At 37.1% G+C, this 16,681-nt stretch overlaps 1 protein-coding gene across 1 annotated transcript in view; it reads right to left on the bottom strand.

The window, feature by feature from the left end:
- LRP1B (LDL receptor related protein 1B) overlaps positions 1 to 15,157 on the bottom strand; it is a 1,834,206-nt gene extending 1,819,049 nt beyond the window's left edge. The window contains exons 1-2 of the mRNA XM_052653145.1: positions 15,112 to 15,157; positions 14,138 to 14,260 (exon numbers count right to left, since the gene is read on the bottom strand). Of these exons, the coding sequence (XP_052509105.1) occupies positions 14,138 to 14,260; positions 15,112 to 15,157 (169 nt within the window). The remainder of the gene's footprint in view (positions 1 to 14,137; positions 14,261 to 15,111) is intronic.
- Between the last annotated feature and the right edge of the window lie 1,524 nt (positions 15,158 to 16,681).

Genomic DNA, 16,681 nt, shown 5'->3' with positions numbered 1-16,681 from the left:
ATGCCATGGACTATAGCCCACCAGGCTCCTCTGTCTACGTGATTCTCCAGGTAAGAATACTGGAGTGGGTTGCCATACCTCCTCCACGGAATCTTCCCAATGCAGAGGATCCAACCCATGTCTCCTCTGTCTCCTGCATCAGCAGGTGGATTCTTTACCACTGAGCTACATGGGAAATTGGTGAATCCAATGTGACTGGGGTCCTAATAAGAAGAGACCAGGACCCAGACACACACAGGTGGAAGACCTTGTAAAAACATCAAAAAATGGCCATCTGCAAGCCAAAAGAGAGGATTCAGAATGAAACCAAGCCTGTCGACACCTTGAATTTGGACTTGTAGCCTCCAGAACTGTGAGGAAATTTATATGTATTTTTAAAATTTAAACCAAAAGTTATTTTACTCTGTTAGGTAGCCCTAATTCACTAATACACAGTGCTATTCAAGATTCTCAGAATGAATCCCATTGACCTTCATCCTTGTATAGCCTTTTCTCTTTTGAATGCAGGTAGAACCTGTGAACATGATATGCTGTCACTCCTGGATTATATTGCATTATATGGCAAAAGGAAATTACCCAAATGTTCTTAATCTAATCACATGCAGTTTGTCAAGGAGGATGTCAGGGAGAGGGAACATGACTCATGAGGGAGCTTCAACACACTATTGCTGGCTTTGAATAAGGACAGGGTCCTCTGCCAAGAAATGTGGGTGGTTCTTAGTTGTTAAGAGTTGAGTCTGAAGGCCACCAAGAAATTGTGGCCCATGTTAACCCCAAACTCCATATACATACTACTATATATAAACTAGATTATCAACAAGGATCTACTGTACAGCACAAGGAATTGTACTCAATATTCTGCAGTGATTGAAGTGAGAAATAAATATGGAATGAATAGATTTATGTATATGTATAACTTAGTCACTTTGCTGTACACCAGAAACTAACACAACATTGTAAATCAACTATACACCAATATAAAATTTCTTAAGGGTTCTAGCCCCAGTCCTACAACTACAAGAAACTAAGCCGACAACTTAAATGAGTTTAGAAGAAGGTTCTTGCAGACCCTCTAGATAACAGCTCAGCCTTCAGAATATCTTGATGCCTGCTTTGTGAAAATTTAAGCAGAGGACTCGATCCTAATCAGACTTCTCATCTACAAAACTGTGAGATAAGAAATGGGGTGTTAACATGCTAAATCTATAGCAATTAGCTACAGTAACAGAAAAGTGATCATTCATTATCTATTCGGTTATACTCAACAACGTGTTTTTAAATTAGAGTGAAGGTGTGTTTTGTTTGTGTGTGTGTGAGGGAAAATGGTGAAGAGAATACTAATTATTTTTTCCAGATTCAATTTGTGTACATGCACATACATAAAGTTCATATATATGCATATATAAATGTTAACCCATATAACTTTTACAATTATTAATGCAGTAGCACATATACATATTTAAGTATATGTTTTCTAGTTGGAGAAAGACAATTAAAATTCTCTCTCAGTCATTATGATATCCTTCTTTATATCATTTATTTTATCATTCCCAACATTTATCACAGGACCTATCACATAGTAGTTACTCAAATAAGTTTTGTTGTGTATAAATTTCATAGGGGCTTCCCTTGTGGTTCAGCTGGTAAAGAATCCTGATGCTGGGAAAGATTGAAATCTGGAGAAGAGGACAACAGAGGATGAGATAGTTGGATGGCATCACCTAAGCAATGGACATGAGCTTGAGAAGGCTCTGGGAGTTGGTGATGGACAGGGAAGCCTGGCATCCTGTAGTCCATGGGGTTGCAAAGAGTCGGACATGACTCCCTATATATATGGAGTATGTGCTGTGCTGTTCTTAGTTCCTCAGTTGTGTCTGACTCTGCAAACCCATGGACTGTAGTCCCCCATGTTCCCCTGTTCATGGGGATTCTCAAGGCAGGAATACTGAAGTGGGTTGCCATGCCCTCCTCCAGAGGATTCTTCCCAACTCAGGGATGAAACCCAGGTCTTCCACTTTGCAGGCAGATTCTTTACCAGCTGAGCCATCAAGGAAGCTTAAGAATACTGGAATGGATAGTCTATCACTTCTCCAGGGGATCTTCCCTACCCAGGAATCAAACTGGAGTTTCCTGCATGGGGTGGATTCTTTACCTGCTGAACTTTAGAGTACGTAAAGGATGCCAACTTAAATGTTACATGAGATAGGGACATATGACGGTCTGACCTCCACTAAGGGGAAATGTTAGTGGAAGCTTATCGTTACCTCATTTAGGAGACTATATAACAAGGTAAAGTGTTCAACTGTAAGTCTGTCACTTAATTGCTTTAACACCTCTAGCAAGTAACTTCCTTCATGCTTTCTTTTTTCTTTCTTTTTCTTCCTTGCTGCACAGGTTGTGGGCTCTTAGTTCCCTGACCAGAGATTGAACTTGGGCCCTCAAAGTGAAAGTACAGGGTCCTAATCACAGGACTACCAGAGAATTCCCCCTAATGCTTTATTTTTATCATCTTAAAAGCTGATGACTATGGATGTGAGAGTTGGACTGTGAAGAAGGCTGAGCGCCGAAGAATTGATGCTTTTGAACTGTGGTATTGGCGAAGACTCTTGAGAGTCCCTTGGACTGCAAGGAAATCCAGCCAGTCCATTCTGAAAGAGATCAGCCCTGGGATTTCTTTGGAAGGAATGATGCTAAAGCTGAAACTCCAGTACTTTGGCCACCTCATGTGAAGAGTTGACTCATTGGAAAAGACTCTGATGCTGGGAGGGATTGGGGGCAGGAGGAGAAGGGGACGACAGAGGATGAGATGGCTGGATGGCATCACTGACTTGATGGACGTGAGTCTGGGTGAACTCCAGGAGTTGATGATGGACAGGGAGGCCTGGCATGCTGCAATTCATGGGGTCGCAAAGAGTCAGACACGACCGAGCAACTGAACTGAACTGAACTGATGATTAGTATCATAAGGAGATCAATATTAGCTCATGGAATGCCTTCATGCAAACTGGAAAATATTGCTCTTTCAAAGATCATTTATTTCCATTTGTAGGACAATACATATACTTATGCTGTCTGCATTTATGTCATCCTGATGCCTTGCACAATCTGAACAGCTGTACCAGAGGTCCCACTCACGCTGTTGTCAGGATCAAAGGATATAGTCCACATAGGATCATAGTTCAACACTTGGTCCACATTAATCCATTTTGTGTCAGTAACTGTCATCCTCATCTTTTTCATAAACATATTATTTAAAATAGATTTAGTATTATTTTACCAGAATAGAAGACTAAATTTGTACGGCTGAAAGTCCTGGCATATAGTAAGTAGGGCATGGGAAAATGGTTGCAGGGCCATGCTTAGTAGGCACCTTGAACACAGTAATTCCTCAGTAAATAACTGCTGATTGATTACATTCTAATTTTCTTAAAGAAAATGTACTTATACATTATGATAATTCTAGTTTGGTCACAAAATTCTCTTTACTCTTTAAGTGAAAATACATATCACACCATTTATTTTAAAAATTGAATTGTCTAATGCATTTCAATTTGGAAGCAAAATGTAACAAAACTCCCAAAGGTCAATGTGGAAAAAAGAGGCATTATTTATAACCATCAAATTGCATCTACTTTATTGCCTAACCCATGATCAATTCAGAATTAACAATTATGATGAGAATCCTCATGGACAGAGGAGCCTGATGGACTACAGTCCATGGAGTTGCAAAGAGCTGGACATGACTGAGCGACTAAGCACAGCACAGCAAGATAGATTAAGAGCTTTCCAGGTGGCACTAGTGGTTAAGAACCCAACTGCCGAAGCTGGAGACATAAGAGACATGGGTTCGATTCCTGGTTCAGGAAGATCCCCTGGAGGAGGGCATGGCCACTCACCCCAGTATTCTTGCCTGGAGAATCCCATGGACGGAGGAGCCTGGTGGGCTACAGTCCTTGGGGTTGCAAAGAGTCAGACATGACTGAAGTGACTTTAGCATGCATGCAAGATAGATTATAGCAACCTAATATATATTACTAGCACATACTATATGTATATATATAATATACCAGTTATGCATCATGTTTCCCTCAGAAAATAATGAAAATTATATTATTAATCTAAGTTTGTATTTTATGTTGCAAGTAGGTAGCATTGCAAATATGGCTATCAACTACACCACTAAATGAGTATCCCAGATCACCAGGAGGAACTATTATGCAAAGCTATTTTTTTTTTTTAATTTTGGAGCAACTCATCATCCACAAATATTATTTAAAAATCTATAGTAATTATCTATTTGCTTTTTAATTGAAAAAATTTCTTTTCATTTGTATAAATTCATACTACATTATGCTAATTCGGTGTTCTTAGAGGAGTAAGAGCTGGATATGACTGAGTGACTAAGCACAGCACAGCACAGAGGATTAGAACCACTACTACAGGCCCTTTATTCCATCAGAAACTGATAATTTAATTTATAATTCTAAATAAAGCCTATAATTTTGGTACTCTGGTAGTTAGTTTCAGTGTATGTGGGTTGGCCAAAAAACTCATTCCAGTTTTTCATAATATGGAAAACCCAAACAAACTTTTTGGTTAATACAATATCTTTGAGGAAAGTGGTGGTGGTTGGGGCGGGGGGGGGGGGGGGTGGGGAGTTAAATTGCTGCATTCTTCTTTATATTAATATTAAAAACAAGGACACATTAATATAAAAAGCATGGAATTTTAATAGATATATAGTTGGATGCTATATTAATCTGCTAGGTCCTCTATAACACAATATCATAGACTAAGTGGCTTAAACAATATACATTTATTTCCTCTCTGTGCTGAGGCCAAAATTCCAAGATCAAAGTGTTGGTGGATTAGTTTCCCTCAAGGCTTCCTTGGAGGGTAGATCTCCCCACCTGGCTCTGACTGTCTCTTCCTATGCCTTCTCATTTGCACAAGTTTCCCTGGTGTCCCTCAGTTCAGTTCAGTCGCTCAGTCGTGTCCAACTCTTTGTGACCCCATGAGCACATCAGGCCTCCCTGTCCATCACCAACTCCTGGAGTTTACTCACTCATGTCCATTGAGTCGGTGATGCCATCCAACCATCTCATCCTCCGTCGTCCCCTTTTCCTCCTGCTCTAAATCTTTCTAAATTTCCCCTTTTTATAAGGACACTAGACAGATGGCGTTAGGACCCACGCTAATAGGCTTTCTGGGTGGCGCTAGTGGTAAAAAAAATCTGCCTGCCAGTGTAGAGGACAAGAGATGCCAGTTCAGTCCCTGGGTTGGGAAGATCTCCTGGAGAAGGAAATGGCAAGCCACTCCAGTATTCTTGCCTGGGAAATTCCATGGACAGAGGAGCCTGGAGGGTTATGGTCCATAGGGTACAAGTACAGTTACATTCTAAGATGGTGTAGTTTTAGGACTCTGACACATGAATACTGAGGACGTGCAGTTCATCCCAAAGCTGATGCTATAATTTCCATTATTAGGAAATGCAATTTTTGAATTCCAATTTTTGCCTTTTACCCAATAGTTATGAGACTCTTGACCAAGCAACTGGTTTGTGCTTTAGAGTTATTATTTTTAATGACCCCGATACCTGGATTGTTTCTCAAAAAATAGCTACAAGGACAAAAGATTAATGATTCTAATGTACATGCCCTTAAATTATCAAAGTGCTATACAAGTAAGAGTCCTTTCTATAATTCCTAATTTTGTAAGATATAAATTATTAGTCTTAGAAGCTACAGTCCAAGACAAGGGTTTTTTAAATTAATAATTACGTATCTTTTGTTAACTCCATCAAAGTTGTTGAGAAGCATTTACTTGTTTGTTTTCTATCTTGCTGTTTAGTACCCAGAAAGATCTGTGCAAGCTGAGAGATTCTCCCCTTTCTTATCTGATCCTTGATCGAGCAATGTAAAATTTAATCACACCCTTCCCTCTATGATTTTTCAGAAAAGTTATAAAAAAAGGAAAGAAAAAACAAATAAACCATTCAAGATGAGTAGATTGCTATAAGCTACCTTTACTGAATTTGTATACTGCCACTAAGCCCTGTTTTTAACTCATCTTCTCATGAACTTTACTCTTTGCGAGCAATTTCTCCTACCCCCCAAATCAAAAAAGCTAATGTTACAGAGATTTTAATTTAAAATAGTCGACATAAAATAAGTTATTCTGCCTGATCCTGAAAAAGGCCGATACAGCAATTAGTAGAAGGATTATACTTTTGCCCTAAGAATTCCATAGGCATATTATAGTAGGGTTTTATATCCAGCTTTCAGGGAAGGATAATGGAAAATATGGGGGAAGGGAGAGAGAAAAAAGCCACTGCCATTAAATAAGTTCTTAGAACAAAACATCCTTCAGTGCTTCATTTAGCAAAATATGTCATTTCAAAAGTGCTTCTGAGTGAAAGTCAAATGAAAATTTTATACACTGACTATAAAGAATAAAACATCCTCTGGGAAGAAATTTACTCACCCATGAAAGGTAAGAAGCCTTCATCCCCAACCCCAACTGCTAGATTAGTTGTGGATAAATGATGGATTGTATCATTTCTGAGAAGGCTCTTTGCTCAGCCTTAAGCCTGGTCCCTAGAGAGCCTTGCAAGACCATTTGTTTACTGTACCTCATCCCTTAAGCCATGGAGATTTTATCAGAGATGTCGCTAGAATTCAATAATTTTACTTTATCCCCTTTATTTTACATCATTTCAAAGTTCTCATTCCTTATAGTTTCCAGCCCAGGCTGAGGGACATGAGTCCCTTTTTATCCTATGACCTGTGAACTTGAATCAAAGCCAGAAAGCAGTGACTTCTTGAAGAAGAGTGTGGCTTTTTGTAATGCTGTTTTTGCTCCACCTCTGTGAATTGTAGTGCACTCAGTTTATCACCTCTGCCTCCAATCAAACTTGCTTAAAATGGCAGAGGTAGACTTTCAGAGATCTGTTAGCACATCGCAGGGCGGTATGAAGAGAAATGTCACCCCTCCATCCCATCCCCACTGCGCTGGGGAAATGAACCAACCTGAGACAGGCCCTTTCAATTCACAATTATACGGTTCCTCACCTTCTGGTCTCCCCTTCACAGCAACTCTTAAGTGGAGGTCTCTTTATTATTAAAGGAGGGTCAATGTTTCTGGCCTCTTCATTGTAAAAGAGGGAAGCCTCAGAATAAAATGAAGAGCAAAACAAAAAGAATTGAAAGAGACATAAACTGCTCTCTTGGGCCTCATATGTGCTACCTTTAATCTGCAAGATCATTTCAGCTTCTCTACCTAACGAAAAGCTTAGCTTTGTAGCTCTCATATATTAGCTCATTACAAAATGACCTCTAAATCACTATTACTCAGAAACAAGGACCATACTTCCATTCATTTTATTGTTCCTAGAGTCTCATTTCAGTGCCCTATCCTGCTATTTATTTTTAAAGGGTAGTATCTGTTTGCTAATAACCTCCCACCTGAATTTTATTTTATTTCCCTGACCTCTGTTAAAGAAAGGTAGAAGGAAACTGTAAAAGGATTTCTACTTTTCATCCTAGGGGAAAGGTCAGCCTATGAATATAAGACATTCATTAATATCCTCCCATCCAAATAAAGCTCAAACTCCACAACAATGGAAACATAATCAAAGCAATGGTCAGTTCATGCAGAGACACATCTAACCCTAATAACATAGGGCCATTTTCATTTTTCACAAATGCTTCTATTCCTATTACCCAGGAGACATGGTGCGTTTACCGCATTTTTCAATCAGAACTGATCATCTCCAAAGTCAGAGTGAGATAACTCTGCTGGGATGGTGTCTGTTTTCCAAATGACACTGTATTTTTAAATTAGGTGGCCTAAGGGTTACTTTTAGGAGTTGAATTCTTCCTTATCTGAGTGTATATAAAAACAAGGGTGAGTTAAAAGAAATGCAAACTCTGCTTTCACCAATAACAGTCAAATCAGAAGGCAGAGAAAGACTGCAAACAATTTCCTCATCTCTTAAAATGAGAAAACATCCACATTTCAGGACTGCCATGTCAATTAAACAATAAACAATTATGAACTCAACTGTTTTTTTAACCATATATCTTAACTTTAATCAATTCTGCAACATGATGTGTTGGGAGAGTTCCTAGCAAAAGTCACCTGTCCCCCAATAATCTCTATATCTATTTGTCTTAATTTTGAGTGTGATATGCCTAAGTACTAAAAACTGTTAGCAACTTTACTTGAATTAGTGTATATGGCAAATTATTCCTACCCCTAGCCACAACCTTACAGAATAAAACCGATTTTCAGTAAGAATGGGAGAGGCAGCAATTAGGGTGCTCTATCAAAAGACCCTCAGGATAAGGTGCTTGGTCAGAGCTCTGGACAGATAGAATATAGGGGAGGGGTGTTGGGTGGAGAGAGGATCTTATGGAAAAGACAGTATTCTAAGCACTTTACTATGGGACAGGTACTATCATGTCCATTGTACAGATAAGGTAATAGAGACTTGGAATGAGTACTTTGTTGCACAAGAGCAAAGATGTTCATTTGGCGGAACTGGCTTTGGTGTCAAGAAGCTGGGATTCAGACCATGCCTTGTGACTGCCCCCACCCCTGCCACAGATGAAGAGAGAAAAAGAGTGAAGAGAGCACTGTGGCTCAGGTTACTTGGGTCCTCTGCCTCGCCAATATCTGTTATTCTTTACTAGCAGGACCATATATTTTATTTTGGGAAACCCTGAGGAAATACACAGTGCCTCATGCCTTAGGTGGTCAGTTCTGGCAAACAAGATTTAAGCAGAAACCTACTGACTTTGCTTTCTGTAAAAGTTATCATCCTCCTGACAAACAGATAGACTCAGCTGGCACTTGCTGTTTCCCTTTTTCTTTCCCATCTCTCTGGCGGAAATGGATTCATCTACTAGGGAAGGTGGAAAAGCCGTACTGTGGCTAAAAGACTGACAGCTCCATGCTAAGAATGGCAGAGGAAGCCTGGTGGCATTCTGGAGCGGCCATATCAATCCTGGATTGTCCACTTTGGCACTTTTTTTTCTTTCTATGAGTTTCTAAAAGTAAACTCTCTTTTGTCTGAGCTCTTTCTTCTGTTCCCTGTGCTTAAGTGCAATCCTAACACATAAGGAGATATGCAAAAATAGAAGAAAACCCAGCTCTTGCAGAGAATACCATCTTGCCTAAGTTTGGCACCATATGTAGTGGGTACTCACAGAGCTCTATGCCACGTTCTTCCACTGTGTGCAGTTACACTGCTCCTGTGGTTGCAGGATCTAGACAGAGACCTACTTTCACAAGAGTATAGTGGATATGGTTTAGCTATGGCACTGCAGTAGAATTTGGCAAAAGACAACCTGTAAGATAAATGCAACCTGTGGTCTATTTTTGTATGGAGTATAAACTGAGAATGTTTATTTGAATGTTTGTTTTTCCATTTTAATTATTTTATAAACAAATGAAGGCAAAGAAGAATATACAACTGAGATCACATAAGCTCAGTAAAGCCTTAAGTATTTTCTATATGATCCTTTACAGAAAAAGTCTACTGGTCCCTGCAGAAGGTCTTTTGGCAAAAGACAACCTGTAAGATAAATGCAACCTGTGGTCTATTTTTGTATGGAGTATAAACTGAGAATGTTTATTTGAATGTTTGTTTTTCCATTTTAATTATTTTATAAACAAATGAAGGCAAAGAAGAATATACAACTGAGATCACATAAGCTCAGTAAAGCCTTAAGTATTTTCTATATGATCCTTTACAGAAAAAGTCTACTGGTCCCTGCACAGGACAGTGTAGAGTCAATATGAAAATTATCACAACTATCCAGTTTTCAAATCTCAGCCTCCCATAATGCCATTTTTACACTACCTGGTTGGTCAATGAGTCACTAAATCCACATCATGTTTTATAGTAGAACAACTCTAAATGATTTTCTGAAGGAAGTTAGTGGAGGATGATAAGGAAGAAGGACAAAGATCAGAATAAATACCCTCCTGACTTAAAAGGAAGAATCTAGTTTTAAGTGTATAAACATCAGATTGCCACAAAAGAACATACATCTGCTGACACTGATTATTGAAAAGTAAGTATCATTAAGCATTCAACAGAAAACCCCACAGGGAATTACATATTGAATGCCTCAGAATAAAAGCACTTTTCAGGAAGACTTCCCTGCCACAGGTGGTACCAAGCTTTCATTTCTCAAATAACATTTCCACTATTCACTTTAATTCTCATCATACAAAATGCTAGACTAACAACCGGGTTGAAAGCCCTAAAGAGAAAAATGATGATTTTCATAATTTTCAATTCTCACAGCTTCATAGGGCCTGAAAGATGGTTAGCCATTTAGATACTTGGCAAATTATTTCAAATAATGTAGAGAAAAAAGGCTTTCACTTCTAATATAAGGCTAAAGAACTATTTCTCATAGTCAATGGTAAGGACATAAATTATTAAATTTCTCTAATTTCATATTTAAAAAACTCATCCCAACATGCAATCAGCTTATTGGTAAATCAATCCCATTCAAGAGGGATTTCTTTGACCTTTTATGGCGGTTAGTGAAAGCTTACTTCTGCCTCATGAATAGTAGAAAATACCCTTACAACCTGGACCTACACAAACACAGAAGAGGAAGAAAATATGTGCCTGTTAACCTTGCAGATCCCCAAATATCTCAATTTGATTTGATTTTCATTTGGTTTTTCTGTATGCACGTGTACCTTCTAAAGCGTTTTGTTCATCAACTTCTCACAAGACAAGCTTTTCCTCTTCCTCTGTAGCATCCAGTTTTTTCTCTGTTAGAATTTTGTCATTGCAGAGCTTTCACAATGTCATAATAAATTCTATGCTATATTGGTCTTCTTATCATTTTAAAGCGTAAATGGATTTAGAAAAAATAAGACATTGCATCAGCGATTTTCACCTAGTATTTTGTAGATACAACATACTTTGTCTTCAAATCAAAGATAAGATACTTTTGCTCATACACTGAGCACAAAATTACCCTTCTTAAGAATCAGTCTTCAAGGTTTGATTTCTAGTATTTATCTTTCACAATGAATGTGTATACAGTCATATAATTATAAAATTATGCAATTATTTTATGTAAATCAGTGATGACTACATACAAATGTTATAAAACAACACATTACAAAGCACTATGATTAGGGAAAATGGTAATTGTGAACATCTGGATTGAGAAATTTAAATCTGAAAAAGTCTGATATTTTTCATAAAGCCTTTTCTCAGTGTTTGTCCAGATTTCATTTGGTACTGACTGAAACCACTTATCTGAGACAGGCTAATTAAATGTAGATCCAAATATGTTACTCAGATGAAACACCCAGGTTTTTTAAAAAGTATTTTTCTCTCTTTGTTATGTAGTGTTGCTCTTGAGAATATTCAGCAATTTTGATATCTGAGAGTACAGTAAGAACGCCAAAATGAGAAAACATTTAAAGTCAAACACAAAATTTAATTGAGGAAAACAACTATATACCTAAAATTTCAAAAATATCTTGAGCAGGTATGAATTTCATTTTAAAAACTAAGGAAGAAGAAAATATATCTCTATTTTCAATGAAACCACATGTAATTTCTGATTTGAGGCTTTAGTCTGGCCAAAGCCCCTCATCTCTGTGAATTGAAGGACCTACCTTTTTCCCCCAAACGCAAGTGGTGTTTACCTTCTGGGCAAGATGAATATTCAAAGTATTTCCAAACGTTGTGGTGGAGAAACTGGCCATTCAGAGCAGGTACTCAATCAGGACAGATGCCCGCTGACAAACGTAAGTCTAGTCCACTAGTGTGGCCCTGTTGGCTATCGATCATGTTCCTAGAGGCCAAGAGCTGGCATGGGAGGGGGAGTGGAATATTTGTCATCCACCCACTTTGGCATTCACTTTGAAGTCTCTTTCTTCTCTGGGTTTGAGCTTTGACCACAAAGGTCTTGCACCTTCTCGGTACCACAAATCCTCTCCAGCCTGATTCTCCTACTGAGCTCTTTCTTGAATACAAGGGGAAACATCATTATTCTCTTTTTTTCAGCAGCATAGAGGGAGAGGCTATGCAGTCTTTTCATCTCAATTGTTTTTACACTGTGACAGGTATAAGTTTCAGGGCATTTCTCCTTCAACCTGCCTTCCTATAAATGGATTCCACAAAGCTATCTCATGTCTCTGTCATGTTTCTCATCAGAAATTTAACGATATGATCAGGGTAAAAATGCAAGCCTCCAAAACTCAATAATTTAATTTTTTAGTCTGATTATGCCATGACAATTTTTCCTTGCATCTAATGAGGAGAGAACTCCTCTATGGCACTTCAATAAGAGAAGCCTAAGACTGAAACAGAGTTAAGTCCCACTTCTTATATAGAAGAAATATAGTCCAACTATTTATATCTTTCATGGGCAGAGTATTTTGTTATTGTTGTCTTTCACATAATTATACCATCCACATTCATATGCATGATTTTAAGATTTCTCTCATTTTCCATTTTAAAAAACTTTGTGAAGGTGTAATTCACATACCATACAATTCACCCATTTAATACACATAGTTCAATATATTTAAATATATTAACAAGAGTTGTGCAACTATCACTGCAATCTAATTTTAGAACATTTTCATCACCTCCAAAGAGATTCCAACTCATTAGAAGACACTCCTCTATCCTCTCCAACTCACTGGCCACTGGCAACTTAGCTACTTTCTGTCTCTATAGATTTGCCTATTGGGATATTTTACATGAATGGAATCATAGCATATGTGATCTTTTGTGACTGGCTTGTTTTCCCTCACATGATGTTTTCAAGATTTATCCATGTAGCATGTATAAGTATTTCAATTTTTTATTGTTAAATAATATTCCTTACTGTGGAGTTATCACATTTTATTTATCCATTATTTTCTTATTATGATACTTTTTCCTTTTATCATGCCTAGAGCATTATCTATGCTATAGGAGTCAAGAAAATGTTTTCAGAATTAAACTGATGAAATTGATATAAAATTAGAAATACAGTAAACAACTGCAACTCCTTCCTACCAAAAAAAAAAAAAAAACCTGATCTATTCAACTTGAAAAAAGGCAATTAATGTAGATATTCAAGAACTCGTATGTTGAGAAACTTTAAAAGCACCAGGAAACATGGAAACGGTGAGTAAGCATTGTTTCTGCCTTCATCAAAACATACTGTTTCCATCTAAAGAACTTGTAAACAAGTAGATAATAGTGGAAAATGGTAACCATAATTGTTATCTCTGTAATATCAAGCAATAACAATGAAGGATTTTCTTTTTTCATGTTGACTTCACAGAACTATGTAGTTGCTTTGAGAATGATACTGATAAGCTGATATGCCTGTTTGCCTGGGTCCTAAAAACTGATACTAGTAATGCCAGATGTATCAATGTGAAAATCTAGGAGACTCTCCATACTCCTCACGATAGAGGGTAGTAAAAAGAAAGTGTAAAAGATTTAGCTGTGGGTCCTGTTATTACTTACAATTTTGATTTAATGGCATTTTTCACATGGCAAAACCCTTAATGGACTCTGAGTTACATGCAGTGGTACCATTAGAATTAAGACTCTTGTATTGAGAGTTCTGAATTTGATATTATAAAATCAAAGATATTCACTGCATGAATGTAGTTTTTATCTTTCAAGTTCAAAAGAAAATATGTTCAATAATTTGTGTAGCGCTCTAGACTCTAATAGAAATAATATGGAAGCTAAAGCTTGATCAGTTCATTATTCTTTGTATGTGTTCCTCTGCCTCAAAATGTGTGAGATAAATTAGTAGAGAGGATTTTATTCCCTTTTAGTGCTGTGTTTTAATGGATTTTTTTCTCTTCAAGTATAATTTTCCTAGGAGTAACACAATCACATTGAAAGAATTAACCTTGCATTTTCTTCCCTTCATGAGTTAATTCACACAACAAAACCACATTTAATGCTCTCATTCACATAGTCATTTTAAAGGAAATACAAACAAAAGTTTTTTTTTTAGTTTTCAGACTACTTGGAAAATAAAAAAAGAATAAGGTGAAATAGCAGTCATCCATGAAAACAACTGACATTTAGTTTCACATGTAAGGTAAATCTGAATGGCAAGAGAACCTTTCTACTCACAGGTATCTAAAGATTCGTCTGAATCATCAGGGCAGTCAGGGTCTCCATCACACAGCCAGCTCTGGGAGACACAAGTCACATGATCGTGGCAAAGAAATTCACCAGGATCACAGGACTGCTGACCTGAAAATGAAAGTGTTTCAAAATAAAATATGAATGATCTGAACATGAACACGAGAACAGTATAAAGATGAAATGTGAGAAAGCAATGCATAAAAGGTTCATGAATGGGATCCACATTTTCTGTTCAGCAACAAAGCAAGATCAATTATTTTTCTTAATTTTACCCACTCAGCTCAAGCACTCAGTGTCGAAAGACTGAACTTTTTTGTAGTCTCACACAACCTATCCTAAAAATAGTTAAGAATTCTGTTTGTTTTGGGGGCTACAATCTTTCTCATGATCAGTTAAGTCATATACATATGTGTGTGTGTATATATACATATATATATTTTCCAGCAAGCAGGTTAAAAGAAGATGTTGATCCAAAGCATAAGTTCTTAAGCAGAATCTTTCAGTTTCCTACTCTGGCCCAAGAAAAGGAAAAACCAGCCAAAAAGTGAAACCTTGTACATAAATACCATCTCTTAGTATTCAGTTCTTAACCGTTCACCCTGATGCTGGAACTTCATGCCTCTGTATCTATTAGATATCTCATATCATCTTATTTTCTCTTCTTTTTTTCACTGAAACTTCCCAACTGAAAGCTTCTGCATCTGGACAATGAGAGTGATAGAAAATTCCATAAAGCTTTGCTCTAATTCAGGTTTTTACATTTGTTTGTATTCAAAATTCCATTATTTTCCTTCCATTGTTCCAGAATATTTAGGATCTGTTGCCTTTCATCAAGTCCTAATAAATTCATCAGATGCTGCTTTTTGCAATAGTCTTATTAGTGTCCTATAAGTCTTTTCAACAAAATATTTCCTTTTTAAAAGAATTTTAAAATATGTCTGATATAAAAAGGTTCTTACAATTGATGACCTCTGAGTGTACAGGAGTGTTAGGAGTGTTAGACATCTGATATCATTTATTCTTTATTATATATATGTATACACATGAATGAATATATATATATATGAGTCAAGATAAAAGAAATTCATCAGTAAATATGTCTTTTGATATATATCAAATACATATTCTAAGTGATATGAAAACATTGCAACGTAGCTTAATTGACCTTTTCCCACTAGCAATATACAAAACAATGGCACATTTTCCACTTAATGGTTTGATAAAATATAGTATGTCTTTCCCTTCTCTCCCTCAGCTTCTTCTTCCAGTCTCAAAGTAACTTAAAACAAGAATACTTTACAGTTCATAGGAAGACTTCTCTGGTGGCTCAGACAGTAAAGCGTCTGCCTACAATGCAGAAGACTTGGGTTCGATCCCTGGGTCAGGAAGATCCTCTGGAGAAGGAAATCACAACCCACTTCAGTACTCTTGCCGGGAAAATCCCATGGACAAAGGAACGTGGTAGGCTACAGTCCCTGGGGTCACAGAGTCAGACACAACTGAGTGACTTCACTTCACTTACAGTTCACACATATCCACAAAACATACATCCATAATTAACTTTTCCTACTCTACACTATAATATTTTGTCAAAGTTCATACATTTTTACCTTATCACATTTTTAATAAATTCACTATCAATTCCACACTCATTACCACTGCTATCATAACTGTTGTGTTTTCTAACATCAGGCTGCTTCTGTATATTTTGAATTTAGCCTTAGAATTGGTGCTATAGAATCAAAGATGTAGAAGTCTCAGTCCTTGTCTTGAAAAATTCACCAGCCTACTTGTACCAACAGAACCAAAAGAAAAAAAAGAAAAAGTACACCATATACAAAAAGGTGCCAAATAAATGATGTAGAAAATAACTGCTAAAAGGAGAGCTCACAAGTAGAGACAGATGGAGACAAAGAAAATCTGGGGGATGTACTAAAGTATTACTTTAAAGGTAGGTAGGGTATGGCTAAATGGAGAATAAACATGGGACATTCCAGACAAGAGGTAGGATAAAAAAATGCTAATGCACTAATTACCAAATTGCATTTGAGACAAATATTTTTTATTATAATTGAAATGACATTCATGTCATAAGATCTAGGTTTCTCTCCACCAAACACTATGTGTGATGTTCATAAGTCTATTCCAATGCTAGAGGAAGGGCACTTAAACTTTGCTTTTAGGCAGCCATGTACATGTAGTTAATGCAGGGAAAGAGACAGAGACTATATGATTTAGTATCCAATTGGGAGAGATCTTAGAGTGAAGGAAGACATTAATAACTAACTACCCTGGGGCAACAAGTATAAACCAAACTCAACCAGAAAAATCAGAAAGACTATTGATTGTAACTATGGCTATTCTGCATTCGGTGATTTTTGAGATGCTAGGTTGCCCCATCCTTCATTCCTCCCAAACTATAATCGCTATAAGGAAAGGGAGAAAAAATGGTGCCTTCCTAAATGCCATTATATACTGCCAGACTAAGTAAATAATCAATAAGAATTTGAAGTATAGAGAAATGAAAAA

The sequence above is a fragment of the Budorcas taxicolor genome, chromosome 2, assembly GCF_023091745.1.
Source record: "Budorcas taxicolor isolate Tak-1 chromosome 2, Takin1.1, whole genome shotgun sequence".
Lineage (NCBI taxonomy): Eukaryota > Metazoa > Chordata > Mammalia > Artiodactyla > Bovidae > Budorcas > Budorcas taxicolor.
Note: the sequence above shows the minus strand (reverse complement) of the source record. Positions and strands in the feature narration are given on the sequence as shown.